Genomic DNA, 16,371 nt, shown 5'->3' on the forward strand with positions numbered 1-16,371 from the left:
GAGCATGTGCCTTTGGTTCAGGTCGTGATCCTGGGTCCTGGGAGCCCCAGTCGGGTTCCTAGCAGGGAGCCTGTATGCCTATGTCTCTGCCTCTCTCTCTGTCTGTCTCTCATGAATAAATAAAATCTTAAAAGAAAAACAGAAATGAAATTAAGTATATATGGTATTTTATTTTTAATGGACATCTTGTGCCAGTGTTATTAAAGAGTGCATGCTGAGAGAAGGAAATCCCAGAATTACTTTGGATACAGGGCAGTATCTGACTTCTGTGTAGAGTTTGTACCTATGTCATTTACCTTGGAAGGAGATTTGGAATTGGGAAGATGGTTCTGTCTGTCTGTGAATAGGAAGCCTCATTTTTCTGAAAATGTGTACTCTTCCCGTGTTTATCAGTATTCCTTGGAATAGAGGGACCTTGGAAGGAGATTTGGAATTGGGAAGATGGTTCTGTCTGTCTGTGAATAGGAAGCCTCATTTTTCTGAAAATGTGTACTCTTCCCGTGTTTATCAGTATTCCACAACGCAATAGAAACGTTGCGGTTTTAGAAATTTTGAGCTTATGTGTGCGGTCTCTGTGCTTTTCATTGTGATAAAATTAAGAAAAATTTTGCAATCACTCACTATATTGTACACCTGCACCTAATACAACGCTGTATGTTAACAAACTGGAACTAGAATAAAAACTTTAAAAAAAATTTTTTTATACAATTCCTTCTAGTTGTTGAAATGTACCTTAAATTTCCGCAAATTATTCGTTGACTAACAGCTGAAAGACGGATAAATCAATGGAACACGTAAGAAAATGCCAAACACCTAAGTGTATGTTAAGACTTTATAACTTGATGCTGGTGACGTTTCATATTAGAAGGAAAAGGTGAATCATTCATAATGTTGATGACATATCTGCTATTTGGAGAAAACTAGCTAGAATTTTATCTCATAAAAATAAGTTCCAGATGGAATACAGATTAAAAATGTTAAATCTGCAAAATACAGTACAAAAGAAGAAAACATGAATGCTTCTGTGCCCATTTTTTTATGTTGACAAAGACCATTCTAAGAATGACTTTAAAAGCAAGAGTTTGGGCAGCCCAGGTGGCTCAGGGGTATAGCGCCGCCTTCAGCCCAGGGCCTGATCCTGGAGAACCCAGGATCGAGTCCCACATTGGGCTCCCTATATGGAACCTGCTTCTCCCTCTGCCTGTGTCTCTGCCTCCCTCTCTCCCCCTATGTCTCTCACAAATAAAGAAAATCTTATAAATAAATAAATAAATAAATAAATAAATAAATAAATACATGCATGCAAGAGTTCTGGAGGTTGATTCAGCCACATAAAAAATTAAAACTCTCTGTATATCAGAAAATAATATTAATATAATAAAAGAATTTCCTTGCAAAATATTTACCACATATGTGTATCAGATAAAAAAAATGTCTTTGTTTTACAGGGAAGGTATTAAAGGAATGAAATAGGGGGACCTCTGGGTGGCTCAGTCAGTTGGCTGCTTCCGACTTCCTCTCAGGGTTATGATCTCTGGGTCCTGGGATTCAGCCCCTGGTGAGGCTCCCTAGTCAGTGGGGAGTCTGCTTTTCCCTCGGCCCCTCCCCTCTGCTGGTGCTCTCTCTCTCTGTCAAATAAATTAAAAAAAAAATCTAAAATAAAAAAGGAATAAAATCCCATTTTCCATCTGCAAGCTTTGTGAAGATAAAGAATGATGGTACTTATACTCCTGGTTAAAGTTGTTTTTGACTTTTCGGATAGTTCGGTGGTTAAGTCCCAATTGAAAAATATGTATTCCTTTTACCCATGAATTTTATTGATGTAAAATATCTTTAGTAAATAATTAAAGATAAACAATATACAATATGCTTTTCTCAGCACTATTTACAATAGCAATGTATTAAGAACTCATCTAATGGCCTGTATAAATTATAAGCAGTGTATCCATAGGCTGGACTACTGTGTGACCACTGAATGTGGCAAAGATAATTGATACACATTAACATGCAAAGCTGTACTTTAGTGGATCGTTAAATGAGGGGAAACAATTGGTTTGATGATACAAACACATAAGCAGACAGACAATGGTTTTGTGTTAGCCAAAAAGATGTGCAAAATATAAAACTAGTTTTCTTGTTTCTTAAAAAAGAAGTCTCTGATTTCTACAGGAAAAGGTATATAAAAATTCCAACAAAGGTTTATTATCAATGAAGTAATCCAGGAGAACAGCAAGAATATGAATCTTGTTGTAGAGACAAAAAGAATTTCTATTTATTTACTTTTAAGAGGTTTCACTGATTTATTTGAGAGGGAGAAATCAGGCACACAAGCAGCAGGGAGGGGCAGGGGGACAAGCAGAAACCCCGTGGAGCAGGGAGCCTGATGACGTAGGACTCGATCCCAGGACCCCTGAGGTTCATGACTTGAGCCAAAGGCAGATGCCTAACTGACTGAGTCACCCAGGTGCCCCTCTTTCTATTTAAAAAAATTTGATGGGCGAGGATTGGTATTTTCTGACAACCTTTATTTAGCCTCTTCAGAAGTAAGGAGAATATTTTTATCTGTATTGTAGATTTTATTATGCATACATTAAATATATACGTATGATTTTGTTATGTGCGGCTTTATAACGTGTAATAAGTAAATGATTAACAATAATCTTGTTTTAGTTAAATCCTTATGAAAATAAAAAATACAAATGATACTGCGATAGCTTATAGAATTTTTGTTTCCCTCTTCTGAAAAAAAAGTAGCAAATATAAATTTTTATTGCTATTTCAAAAGTATTAGTTTACTTTACAAAAGTTTTCTTTAAAAGTACTGAACTTTCCTGGTGTCTTGGTGGCTGTTTGTTGAGCATCAGACTCTTGATTTTGGCTCTGGTCATGATCTTAGGATTGTGGGGTTGAGCCCCGTGTCGGGCTCCATGTTCAATGGGGAGGGTGCTTGAGATTGTCTCCCTCTCTGTCTTCCCTTCACCACACTAATGCATTCTCTCTTTCTCAAAGAAATAGATAAATCTAATATCTCTTTAAATAGATATATTAAATATAGTATATATATTAATAGATAAAAAATCTAACATATCTTTAAGTAGATATATTAAATATAGTATATATATTAATAGATAAAAAAATACTATTGAACTCTCCAAATGTATTTATTCTTTAGTCCATTTTTTTCCCAAACAGAACTTGAACACAAGATATGTAGCAGACATAGTCTACTCAGGATCTTTTTAATCTTAAAAAGACTTCATGTTGTCCTGTATGAGCAAGATGAGAAATCTTATGCATTTAGTTTTTAATGCTTTCATTTTTAAGTAATCTCTCTACCCAAGTGGGGCTCGACGTTTAAGGACACATGCTCCACTGACTGAGCCAGCCAGGCAATCCTAAGATGAGAAATTTTATTTTATTTTGTAAATGTTAAAAGATGTATTTATTTTAAAAGGAGAGAGAGGGTCATGGGAGAGGGGACGGACAGAGGGAGAGAGAGGAACCCAAGCAAACTCCACCCTGAGCATGGAGCCTAATGTGGGGCTCCATCTTACGACCTTGATATCATCCTGAGCTAAAACCAAAAGTTGGACACTCAATCAACTGATCCACCCGGGTGCCCCTAAGGTGAGAAATTTTCAATGGAAGTATTAGGACTTAATCTCACGTGAAGCTTTTCCTTGGAACTTCCTGTCAAAGGAGAACATTTCTGAAGATCGGAAATTGTGAAAGATTACCTTTACCTGCCCTTTTGACGTTTCAATAATATTAAATACTAATATTGGTAATTGGAAATACTTGATTTCTATGAATCTAAACATTTTCTATTAATTAAAATGCTTAATAAAATGAGCTTCCCCACCGCCACCCTCCCGCCGAAAAATAAAATGAGCTGTCCCCGTTTATTTGAATCCTGAGTTTCTTTTGGCTTAAACTTCGTTGAAAACCGAAGTAAGAATTACTTAAAAATATTCTTTTGTTATTTTAGTCTCTTTTACCCGTAATGCTTTCAACTACTGAAAATTACTTTAGTTCTTGAAGTGTAATTCCAAGCATATGACTAGAAGTGCAACAGACCTGTTGTATATGTCATTATTTCATTTAAGGCACCGTAGATTGTATGATGCCCCACTATTTATGTACCAAGAAGAAATTTTTAAAAATCATGCCAGCTATAGTTTTAAGACACGTTGAATTAGAAATTGGATTCCAATGTCAGGCATATTAAAAGGTGACAAAAATGAGCATCTTAGAATCATTGAAATAGAGTATTCTTGCTCATCCTTAAACGTGGCTGCAAAGTAGGCATAATTGGATCATTTTACCTAATTGTAGTGGGTCTTTGTAAGTTGTAGTAATAGTTATAATAATACTTGTGCTAGGAACTAGTATTCTAAACACTTTGCATGGATCCTCATTTACGGATCACGACAAGAGGTCTTGTGAGATAACTACCTTTTATTTTATTTATCATTACTATTGTTTGGTAACCTCTATAACCAACAGGGGGGCTCGAACCCCTGGCTCCCGAGATCGAGTCCCATGCTCTTCAGAGTGAGCCAGACAGGTGACCCGAGATGACTATTTTTATGCTCATTTTGTGGATGAGGAAATTGCGATAATTATAAGAGGTAGCAATTATGTGACAGAGTGCAAATAGGAATCATACTCCGCTTGAGCTGCCTCCTGAGGTCATGCTCTTCCTAAACAGATAGGCTGCTCTTTTAATAGAGTGGTGAATAATCACTAATAAATATTGTACTTTCTTTAAACGAATAATAATTCTTTGTTTTGGAGTCATGAGAAAAACATGGCTCCTTAAAATTTACAATTATATGAATTAATTTCGTGTTTGGAAATAGTACAGTGTAATTTCCTGACAATTCCTTTCACTTTCATAGGTCTGCTCTCCACTTGGCCTGTGCCCATGGCCATGTATATATTGTGCGTCTCCTCATGTATTTGAAATGCGAGCTCGACCTCCGTGATGAAGAAAACAGGACAGCTCTAATGAAGGTGCGTGGTCATAGCTATGTCTGCCTTAGATCGATTGGATTGAAGTACTTGGAATGAACATTTGTTGCATTTAAACATAACTCTTTGGTGAAGCCTCTGGCATGTTTCCTTCAAATTCCCAGTATTTACATTCTGTTTCTTGGTGTAATGCTTACAGGCTATAGAATCCCAACAAGAGGAATGTGCAACTATTTTGCTGGGACAGGGTGCTGATCCAAATATTACGGACGACAAGGGCAACACTGCTCTTCATTATGCGGTGTTCGAGGAGAATTTCTCAATAGCAGAGGAGCTGCTTTTACACAAAGCAGATATAGAGGCCAAAAACAAGGTACAGATCAACTTTTTTTACAATGTGTTTGACATTAGATATGTATCTATCTGCAAAAGATTTTATTATGTATTGTCATTCATACATACACACACAGAGACCCTGAATTTTATACATCAGGTCCTGTCATCATGGAAATAACTCCAAAACCAAGGCAGGGGGAGGGCTAGAGAAAAGTAATGAGTATGTAAAATCTAAGATCCATCTCCCAGGCCCCCTTCCTCCCCAGTAATAATATTGTTGTATTAGTGCCTGGAAGTAGATGGTGCGCTCAGAGCCCACAAAGGATTGAAGGCCTAAAGGGGAGTGTGGTGATGATGGAGGGTGAGTGCTGTGCAGGGTCTTAGGAAATGGATGCTTCTGGGAATGAATAGGAGACCATGACCCAGAGGAGTAGCTTGGGTGAGTGTAAATGGGAGGATAAAGCAGCAGGTTATAATAGGCCATGGGCGTTTTAGGCCCTAAGGTTCAGAAGCAAGGGGGGATCAGGTCATTACATCTTACAGGGGCATCTACTTGTGCTGGTAGCCACTCTGCCAGCCATGTACCATGGTGAGGTCCCCCATTCCGGAGAGTAGCTCCTGCTCAGCCTATGTAGTTCCTCAGTGGGGTGGTGGGTGTCCATGGGGAGCTGGTTATGACCACATTTGCCAGTCTCCCTGCTCTTTCTTTGACGTGCATTACCTTCAGTGGCTGCCCTTGCAGAAACGCTGTTGTGTGCCAAAGTTAGGGTTGATTTTTCATATTTGGAAGCTCAAGCATTTCCTGAATGAAAATATTTTGAAATAATTGTCTAAGTTTTCACTTTAAATAATGATACTTTGTATTTTTGAGTATTTCATTTATTTGAGAAAAAGAGAGTATGAGAGAGAGCAAATGCAATTTGGGCTTAAAGGCAGAGGGATGGGAAGAACAGGCCTTCCCACTGAGCCAGGTAGCCTGATGCATGGGTCTTAGATGGTGTGGAATAGTGTATACCATGGTATATATTGTGAGAGAAGCAGATTCTTGGAGCCAGACAATGTTTGAAGCGAGTTTGTAGAATGACTGCAGGTAATCTGTTGAAGAGGTAGCGGAGGTCTATTTTTTTTTTTTTTACTTTTTAAAAAGATTTTATGTTTTTGAGAGAGGCAGCGAGCAAGCAGGAGAGAGAGCACGAGTGGAGGGGAGGGGCAGAGGGAGAGGGAGAAGCTGACTCCTTGCTGCAGAGGGAGTTCAAGGTAGGGCTCCATCCTGAGACCCTGGGATCATGACCTGAGCTCATGAGCTGAAGGCAGATGCTTGACCAACTGAGCCACCCAGGCTCCCTGAGAAAGCAGTCTTTTAAAAAGAAGGAGCAGGTGGTAAAAACACAGAGGCGTGAGAAGGAAGGGGCTAATTTTATTTACTTTCTACAGTATATGTTTTAAATTTAGAGGAATGTATAGTAATTTTAAAATTTAGCATGCAAATATGTAATTTTATAAATTATAAGTTTTTTTTTTTTTTTTTGCACTTTTACAGGATGACCTCACACCAGTTTTAGTTGCTCTAAATGAAAACAAAGAGCAAATGGTGAACTTTTTAGTAGGAAAAGGAGCAAGTCTACCTGCAGGGTACGAGGTTAAAAGGTACAGTATTTTTTTGTTTTGTTTTATTTTTTAAACCTTAGTATTTTGTCTCGAGTGGTTACAATTTCTCGTGTCATAAACTTTATCTTATTATGAGGATTAAGTTATAGTCATATAGTGAAAAATGTCAGGATGTCATCTCTTAGGTAGAAAGCAATTATTCTGACAGGCCAACATGAACAGTGTATAGCAGTATTCATATTTCTTTGTAATATTGATTGATGTCATTTGCAATAGTTTTTTTGCCATAGGATTTTATATTAGCCAAAAGGGTTTCATATTAATATTATTAGTTTTATAATGGGGACTCCTAACTTGTAGTTTACTTTAAGACACAATTCTGGATATCTGAACTCTTTTATTAATATTTTTTAAGATTCTATTTCATACTTTTCTTTAAAAGATGCATAATAAGCATAAGTAGGAATTGTTTTGTTTTTTTTTTTTTTTTTGGATGACTCTTTGCTTTATTACTTTTTGTTGAAGAATACTGATGTTGTTAGATGATCCCAAAGTGGTTAATTACCATTACCAGATACTCTGGGTTCATCAGTTTTTATTCTTTTTCATGTCCAGTATGTTTTATCATTTTCATTTTTAATTGGAATGGATTGAGGGATGAAAGAGAAACTTAGGTAAATAGACTCTTCCTTTAATGAGGAGAAATCATGGGTGAGTGATAAAGAGAAAAGATACGGACTTTAGCTTCACAGAAGTCTAGGTTTAATTCTTAGCCTGCCTCCTTGCAGGGTATGTGACCTTGGAAACATTACTTAGCATCACCAGATACCTTTCCTGATATGAAAAGGAGGATAATAATATATCCTTCAAGGGTGGTTGTGTGTAAATAAATATGTGTGTATATACATACATATATATATATATATATAAAATGTGTGTGTGTGTATATATAATGTAATTTAGTGCCTACCACATGCTTAACTTAGCATCCTTAATTGCAACTATGACTGTTTTCTTTTCATTAGTGTGAATATTACTGTTTTAAGCGTATAGATAGCTTTTATTCCGACCTGGCTTCCAGGTGGCTTGGAGGTACACTGTACCAGTTTAAGGAAAAAATGGGGAATTTTTAAAATGATTTTATTTATTTATTCATGAGAGACACACAGAGAGAGGCAGACACACAGGCAGAGGGAGAAGCAGGATCTGGAGCTCCAGGATCACGCCCTGAGCCAAAGGCAGACGCTCAACCACTCTGCCACCCAGACGTCGCAGAATGGGGAATTTTTTTTAAAAAAAAACCCCTTCACCTATTCAGATCGGTGACCTCAGCATAGTTTCTTGCTCATCAGAGGGTTTTACATTAGCAACTTCTACTATAATACCCAAGTGGAACCGTGGCTTCTTTTTAGTCCCTTCATTTTAGCCATAGGGTAAATTTACAAAGAAGAACACTTGGACATGTTAGTGGTCAATTCTGTAGCAACATGTGAGATATAACCTTGATGAAGTATATCAGATTAGGTGGGTAAATACTCTTGAGTTCTTAAGGATGAAGTTATCTCTCTGTTATTTTAGAATAGCCCTTATGCTTGCTGTAAAATATGCTGTAAAAGATGAACCATGAAATATAGTCAGCCTTCTCTTTAGGAAGGTTTTCCTAAGATGTATATGGATGGACTGCAGAAGAATATGCTATTATTAATAGTATTAATATGTAAGAGTTTACATTAAAATGCTAGTTATTACTGGGATACCTGGGTGGCTCAGCGGTTGAGCGTCTGCCTTGGGCACAGGGCATGATCCCAGGGTCTGGGGATCGAGTCCCACATCTGGCTCCCTGTGAGGAGTCTGGTTCTCCCTCTGCTGTTGTCTTTGCCTCCTCTCTTTGTGTGTGTGTGTCTCTCATGAATAAATAAAATCTTTTTCAAAACGTGAAAATAAAACATGCTAGTTATTTCTCAACTGAGGTTTAAAATGCAGTAAAATAGTGTTACTTCCTATGTAACAGCTGAGAAGGTATAATTTGATTCAGGCACTTTGGGATGGCAGTGAGTTAGAGCCTATCATCACCCAGAAACCAAGCAAAAGGCTAGACTAGTTAGAAGTAGCAATGGGTGCACGATTCTTTATGTCAGTTCTCTTGAGACCTTTATCCTTAGGGATCCTAACTGTATCTGTTTCATTCCAACTATAACCCTTCAGCATGGGGTTCACATAATGTTATATCTGGGTGCTTCTTTAAAGATTTTATTATTTATCTATCTATCTATCTATCTATTTATTTATTTATTTATTTATTTATTTATTTATTTATTTATTATTTGAGAGAGAGTGAGCACAAGTGAGGAGGAGGGGTGAAGGGAGAAGGGGAATCCGACACTCTGCTGAGCTGGGAGCCCAACACAGGGCTGGATCCTGAGACCATGACCTGAGCCAAAGGCAGATGCTTAACTGACTGAACTACCCAGGCACCTCAACGTCTGTTTTTACTAACTAGTTACTTGTGTCCTAAGATGTTCAGTTTCACAGAAAACTCTATACTCTTCCTTGTGGGTTATCACCTATACTTTCCCCCTTGAATTTCCAAGAACCTAAGGATTTCCCTAAGACCAGAGAGGCAGTCCTCTTTTATAAGCCATTTGGATGGAAAAAGGGACATGCTCATCATTCTGTGGTTTCCTTTGATTCTGTTCCTGTAGCATTGCTATTGAAACTGGTTCTGCAGTCCAGTCATGATTGACTTTTGCTAATAGGATGCCCTTGCTGATCCGCATTCCTCAGTCCTCATGGTGATCCACACTTAGAATTCAAACTTAAACCTTTTTTTTGTTTATTACATATGCTTATATGCTCAGCTGCTCTTCTAAAGCCGCTGGCGTGCTGTTCCGACAGCTGGACCTCCTGGCTTTAGCCCCATACACCCTACCCTTCACATTCAAAAACTTTACTTGGAAACCATGTATTAGCCCAGACCTTCATGATGAATTAACCTTCAAGGATTTTGTCTGTCTTTTCTGCTAGCAGATTTTAGTTGGGACCATTCTAAACTATTAAAGAAGTTCAAATAATGCTACAGGAAGAGACTGGACTTTCCCTTTTGTTCCTACATCTGTACTCGAAGCCTGCTTTATTTTTTTTTTTATTTTTTAAAAAGATTTTATTTTTATTTATTCATGAGAATACACAGAGAGGAGGGGGAGAGAGAAAGGCAGAGAAGCAGGCTCCATGCAGGGAGCCCGACGTGGGACTCGATCCTGGGTCTCCAGGATCATGTCCTGGGCTGAAGGCAGCGCTAAACCACTGAGCAACCCGGGCTGCCCCCCAAGCCTGCTTTAAATCCTGTGGAAGACCTTTTCTTATTAGGTCGTGGAAGGTCTCATATTGCCCTTCCCAGAGTTGTGGGCATCACCTTGCCTGAGAGGCCACGTTTTGGGTATAATACCTCATTAAATCCTCCTAACGGCCTTGTAATATAAGATGGTAAGATTCCTGTTTTATAGAGGAAGACTTTGAGCAGAAGAGAAGTGGCTGGTCCAAGAACAAAAAGCTGCTGGTTTTAGAGCTAGGACTTTGGGATTTGAGACACTTTCCATTATGGCAGGCTAACTCTTAGTTTACTGAGCTATAATGCCCTCAACTCATGACTGGTTCACCTTACTTTTGTTTCTCCTTTAATTATAATTACATACTTAATAAAAAAAAGTTTTTAGAACTAACAAATTTGAAGTACCTATGGGGTAATTTAAGTTTTGATGTTAACCCTGATATTGTTTGAAAAATCTTAAGAATTTGATATATCTGGTAAATGTTTTTCATATCAGTATTAAAAAAGTCACATTGTTTGTCACTCTTTCTTATACGTAGCAATGACCAGCTAATTTCTGAACATGAAGAAGAAATGAAACCTGAAAATTCTTCAGAGAATCATGATCTAGGTACGATTTTTTAGAGTGAATTACTTACGGTGGTCCTAACATAGATGAAGTCAGAGTAAGGCAGTTTTGATAATGAAAGAGCAATGAAAAAACAAAACAAAACAAATCCAATGTGTAAATTGCATGGGTATTTGTTTCTTAATTTCTTTCTTAATAGTCTAGGATTCAGAATTTGAGAAGTTATTTTTGGTAATTTAAAATGTGAGGCAGTATTGTCTGAAAAGAAATTTGTTATCTTAGTATTTTTTAGATTTTATTTCTTTATTCCTAAGAGAGACAGAGAGAGAGGCAGAGGGAGAAGCAGGCTCCATGAGGAAGCCTGATGTGGGACTCAATCCCAGAACCCTGGGATCACAACCTCAACCAGTGAGCCATCCAGGTGCCCTCATTATTAGTTATGATACTTAAAATATCAGGTGATATTTTTGTGTAAATAAGAAAAAAAGATATTTAAGTTGGTATGTTTTATGTTTCCTCTATAAACATGTTATAAAAGTTATACTGGTTATACAAATGGATATTTTAATTTTTACAAGTGGATTTCATTTAGTAAATCTTATTATAGCATGATTTGTCTCATTATCCTTAAAACTGGAACTCTGCAATACCTTGCTGGTACTTTACACAAATGGCAAACAATAAGAACTGCAAAAACTTAGCTAGTGTGCAGCAGTACCAATGAGATTGCTTGATTTTTAAGGTGATTACCTATCCTACAGAAGCCTGTTGAGGAGCACAGGTTATTTTAGATGCTGTTGCATCAACGCAATCTCACTATTCGTGACTTCACTTCTCTTAAGTCAGAATGTGATATGTTGACTTCATTAGTAGGACAATGTTCTCTCCTGTTCGTTGCATAATACTGTAGTTTTTTGGGAATAAGATACTCTGTTACCATTAGTCAAAAGATGATCATAATAAATATTCGAAAAGGGCAACTTGGGCTCAACAGATTATAATAAAAGCACAAAAATATTCGCAGTAGCAACGATGTTACCGTTGCTCCCCAGAGGTGGCACCTAGTGCGTTGCATGGTCTGAAATGTAGGAAGAAACCTTTAACTTAGTGTGGATCTCTATCACAGAAATCTTTAGGTTGGCTTTGGTTTTGCAAGTTATAGGAAGCAAAGATGAAATAGAGTTTTGGTCTTTCAAGGTGCTCATAATAGAATAGAGCTGTCTTTGTGTTGTGTGTGTTTTTTTTTAAGATTTTAATTTATTTATTCATGAGAGACAGAGAGAGGCAGAGATACAGGCAGAGGGAAAAGCAGTCTCCATGCAGGGAGCCCGACATGGGACTCGATCCGGGAAGTCGGGGATGAGGGCCTCAGCCAAAGGCAGATACACTCAACCACTGAGTCACCAAGGGGTCCCTGTCTCCTTTCCTGCTTGGCTAATTAGCAACAGCATCAGGCATATTTTCACATGACAATATCCACTGACCAGAAGAACTGTGTTTGTCTCTATGTTTCTTTTATGTAGGAAGAAAACTCAGTGGCTTGCAGTAAACTTCCCCTCACATTTTATAGGCTAGGTAACATGACTTGCTTGTTCCTAAAGCAGTCACTGGTAAATCATGTAGTGTGATTAGCTTAGAATAATCATTTCTCCTTTTTGCAGCTGGGGTGAGACCACATTCTTTGTGTATTGGGACAATAAATATCCAAATAAAGCTGTGGTTCTCCAGCACGAATAAAGAATATGGAATGGCTGTTGGGGAGGGAGCCAGCAGGGATTGATTGGAGAATTTGAAACAGAAGAGTAATCAGATTAGATTTGAATTAGGGCCCTTTGGTTATGGCATAAAATGGGGATCACCAAGCTTTTCTTAAAAGGGCCAGATAGTGAATATTTTAGGCCCTGGGGTCTCACACTCTACCATTGTAGTGTGAAAGTAGCCATAGCAATATGTATTGAAATAGATGTGACTGTGCTCCATTAAAACTTTATTTACAGAAACAGAGGGCAGGTTGGATTTGGCCTGTGGCCATAGTTTGCAGGCGTCTCGTGTGGAGGATAGATTGAAGAATACCAAGTTAAAGATACTGGAAGACAAAGAAAGCTTTTATTTCCTTAGCCAAGTATCAGTCCATTTTGAAATTTTCGGCCCTCTCTACTGAACAAGTCAGGAGGCTCAATTCATTCCATTTAAAATGCTCTTTTTTTCTAGGCCTTATGTCTTTCTCTAGAAAAGATTTTAAGAAGAGTTTATTTATTTGAGAGACAGACAGCACAAGCGAGGTGGAAGGGCAGAGGGAGAGAGAAAAGCAGACTCCCCGAGGGTCTCCACCCAGGACCCCGAGATTGTGACTGGAGCCGAGCCAAACTTTGTGATGAGATGTTTCATCCTGAACTTAGCAGTCTCTACTGAGGAGCTGAAGAAGTTCATTGTGCTACAGCCAAATATGTATAGTCTGTTTTAACTGCTCCTACTAGTGGAAGTCCAGGAAAATCATGCTATTTAAGTTTGCCATTGTCACTTTATGATAATGATTCTGCTAATGATACCATTTCCTGTCAGTCTCATAGGGTTTGGTTACAATAATGGTCATTAGAAACATCCACTTGTATGTACCACATTCTGATAACTAGAATTATTTTCTTGCATTTCGTAAATAAGGAGGAGAAACTGAGCTTTCTTAATGCATTAACTGCCCACCAATAGTACAGTTAATATCCACTGTAGTGTGGTTTTTAGGTGTGGTCCCAAAGGAATACTTTTTAACCAATCATCGTCGGTCTTACACTTTTAATATTCTGTATTTTTCTATTGTTGACTTAAAATGTATTTTGCTGCTTTCTTTACTAGTGGCTAAGAAGTCTGAAGAAGACTCCATAAGCAGGTAGGACTTTTATGGATTTTTAAAAATGATGTGTTAACTAAGGGAGTGAGAGGAAAGGATTTGTTGAGTGTTGTCTTCTGGGCTAGACACTATATTATGTGCTTAATACGTATTACTTAATAGTCATTGCAATAGTTTCACTAAGGAGCTGTGCTGTTATAGCCTACTTTTTATTAACTAGTCAGCTGTAGTTCAGGGAGGTGGATTAATTGACCCAGGATTCCATAGTTAATGAGTCGCAGACCCATGATTTGAATGGTAGCTCTGTGTGGCTCCCACATACATTTTTTGCCCCTCAGCAGCACTGGAATTAAGATACAGATCTTAGATCATCCCAGAATGTCAAATTTCATTACATGTTAACTCTGAAATAGAGTTTTCTTAAGAACCAGGCAAGTCCAAGCATTCTCCTAATATATTTGACACAACAGTGATAGCAAGAGGTAATTATTGCGGTGGTAACTAGTTTCTTGTTTTTACTGTCAAAGATTTTGGAGTGGATCTCAGTTACCTATGGCCACAGTACCATAGCTTTTACATAAGCAAGCCCTAATCTGGCAAGCTCCTACATATAGTGACATCTGCTCTCCTTGAGATGAATGATTTTTCTGAAAGTGAAGGATATGTAATCTAGGTATAGACCATGTTACGTTAATTAAATTTATCATCTATTTAGAGGACATTTCTAACCATTGTCTATTTACTGACTTCTCAGTCTAATTTTCCCTTTAGGCTGGCACCCTTGATATGTTCTGTGAAGCTTTTTCTATTTTTGTAGACTTTTTTGCTTTTCTCCATGTCCTTTCTATACTCTTTTCTTGATTTTTTTTAACTTCTCCAATTTTTCTTGCTGTTTCTTTTATTCCATTACTTTTTTTTATCATTTCTGCCAGCTAAGGATTCTCCATTTTTCTACAGACAAAATGAAAAGCAGATAGAATTTCAGGGTTTTAAAGAATCTTAGAGATGTGTTAATCAAAATACTCTCTGATGCTGTAACCCATGTTTAACATCCTTACCAAGTGGTGGTTGAAGTGGAGAATTTGAAACTCAAAAGGGATTAAGGTTACTTTCTTGAATTTGATAAGTGACAGAAATGAGATTTAAATTTAGATTTTTTTCCCTTTTCTCTCATCTTGTAGGTGAATGTTTTAATAATATAAAGATAGGGAGTGGGTCTAGTGTACATGAGATGGGAATTAGGAGAGGGCATGTTTCAAGAAGAACCACACTGCGTTGAATAGGAAAAAGAGTTTTTGAAATGATGTCAGAATATTGGGGTTTATGACAAGATAGACAAAGATCAACTACAAAAAGAAAGAACACAAGATATTGGGTGTTGTTTAGAAAAGCATATTAAAATGGAGCGTTCTGTGGTCATCAAGACAGTGTGGTACTGGCACAAAAACAGACACATAGATCAATGGAACAGAATAGAGAACCCAGAAGTGGACCCTCAACTTTACGGTCAACTAATATTCGATAAAGGAGGAAAGACTATCCATTGGAAGAAAGACAGTCTCTTCAATAAATGGTGCTGGAAAAATTGGACATCCACATGCAGAAGAATGAAACTAGACCACTCTCTTTCACCATACATAAAGATAAACTCAAAATGGATGAAAGATCTAAATGTGAGACAAGATTCCATCAAAATCCTAGAGGAGAACACAGGCAACACCCTTTCTGAACTCGGCCACAGTAACTTCTTGCAAGATACATCCACGAAGGCAAAGGAAACAAAAGCAAAAATGAACTATTGAGACTTCATCAAGATAAGAAGCTTTTGCACAGCAAAGGATACAGTCAACAAAATAAAAGACAACCTAGAGAATGGGAGAAGATATTTGCAAATGACGTATCAGATAAAGGGCTAGTTTCCAAGATCTATAAAGAACTTATTAAACTCAACAGCAAAGAAAGAAACAATCCAATCATTAAATGGGCAAAAGACATGAAGAGAAATCTCACAGAAGAAGACATGGACATGGCCAACATGCACATGAGAAAATGCTCTGCATTACTTGCCATCAGGGAAATGCAGATCAAAACCACAATGAAATACCACCTCCCACCAGTGAGAATGGGGAAAATTAAGAAGGCAGGAAACCACAAATGTTGGAGAGGATGTGGAGAAAGGGGAACCCTCTTGCCCTGTTGGTGGGAATGTGAACTGGTGCAGCCACTCTGGAGAACTGTGTGGAGGTTTCTCAAAGAGTTAAAAATTGACCTGCCCTACCACCCAGCAATTGGACTGTTGGGCATTTACCCCAAAGATACAGATGCAATGAATCGCCGGGACACCTGCACCCCGATGTTTATAGCAGCAATGTCCACAATAGCCAAACTGGAAGGAGCCTCGGTGTCCATCAAAAGATGAATGGATAAAGAAGATGTGGTTTATGTATACAATGGATTACTCAGGCATTAGAAATGACAAATACCCACCATTTGCTTCAACGTGGATGGAACTGGAGGGTATTATGCTGAGTGAAGTAAGTCAATCGGAGAAGGACAAACATATGGTCTCATTCATTTGGGGAATATAAATAATAGTGAAAGGGAATATAAGGGAAGGGAGAAGAAATGTGTGGGAAATATCAGAAAGGGAGACAGAACATAAAGACTCCTAACTCGGGGAAACGAACTAGGGGTGGTGGAAGGGGAGGAGGG

General features: G+C 37.9%; 1 protein-coding gene across 1 annotated transcript in view; it reads left to right on the forward strand.

Moving 5' to 3' along the window:
• The window catches only part of LOC112912760 (uncharacterized), a 163,434-nt gene that overhangs the window by 40,799 nt on the left and 106,264 nt on the right, over window positions 1-16,371 (forward strand). Inside the window, exons 9-13 of the mRNA XM_072722106.1 lie at window positions 4,902-5,016; window positions 5,174-5,347; window positions 6,851-6,957; window positions 10,786-10,856; window positions 13,665-13,698. Coding sequence (XP_072578207.1) covers window positions 4,902-5,016; window positions 5,174-5,347; window positions 6,851-6,957; window positions 10,786-10,856; window positions 13,665-13,698 — 501 coding nt within the window. The remainder of the gene's footprint in view (window positions 1-4,901; window positions 5,017-5,173; window positions 5,348-6,850; window positions 6,958-10,785; window positions 10,857-13,664; window positions 13,699-16,371) is intronic.

This window comes from Vulpes vulpes, chromosome 9 (assembly GCF_048418805.1).
Source record: "Vulpes vulpes isolate BD-2025 chromosome 9, VulVul3, whole genome shotgun sequence".
Lineage (NCBI taxonomy): Eukaryota > Metazoa > Chordata > Mammalia > Carnivora > Canidae > Vulpes > Vulpes vulpes.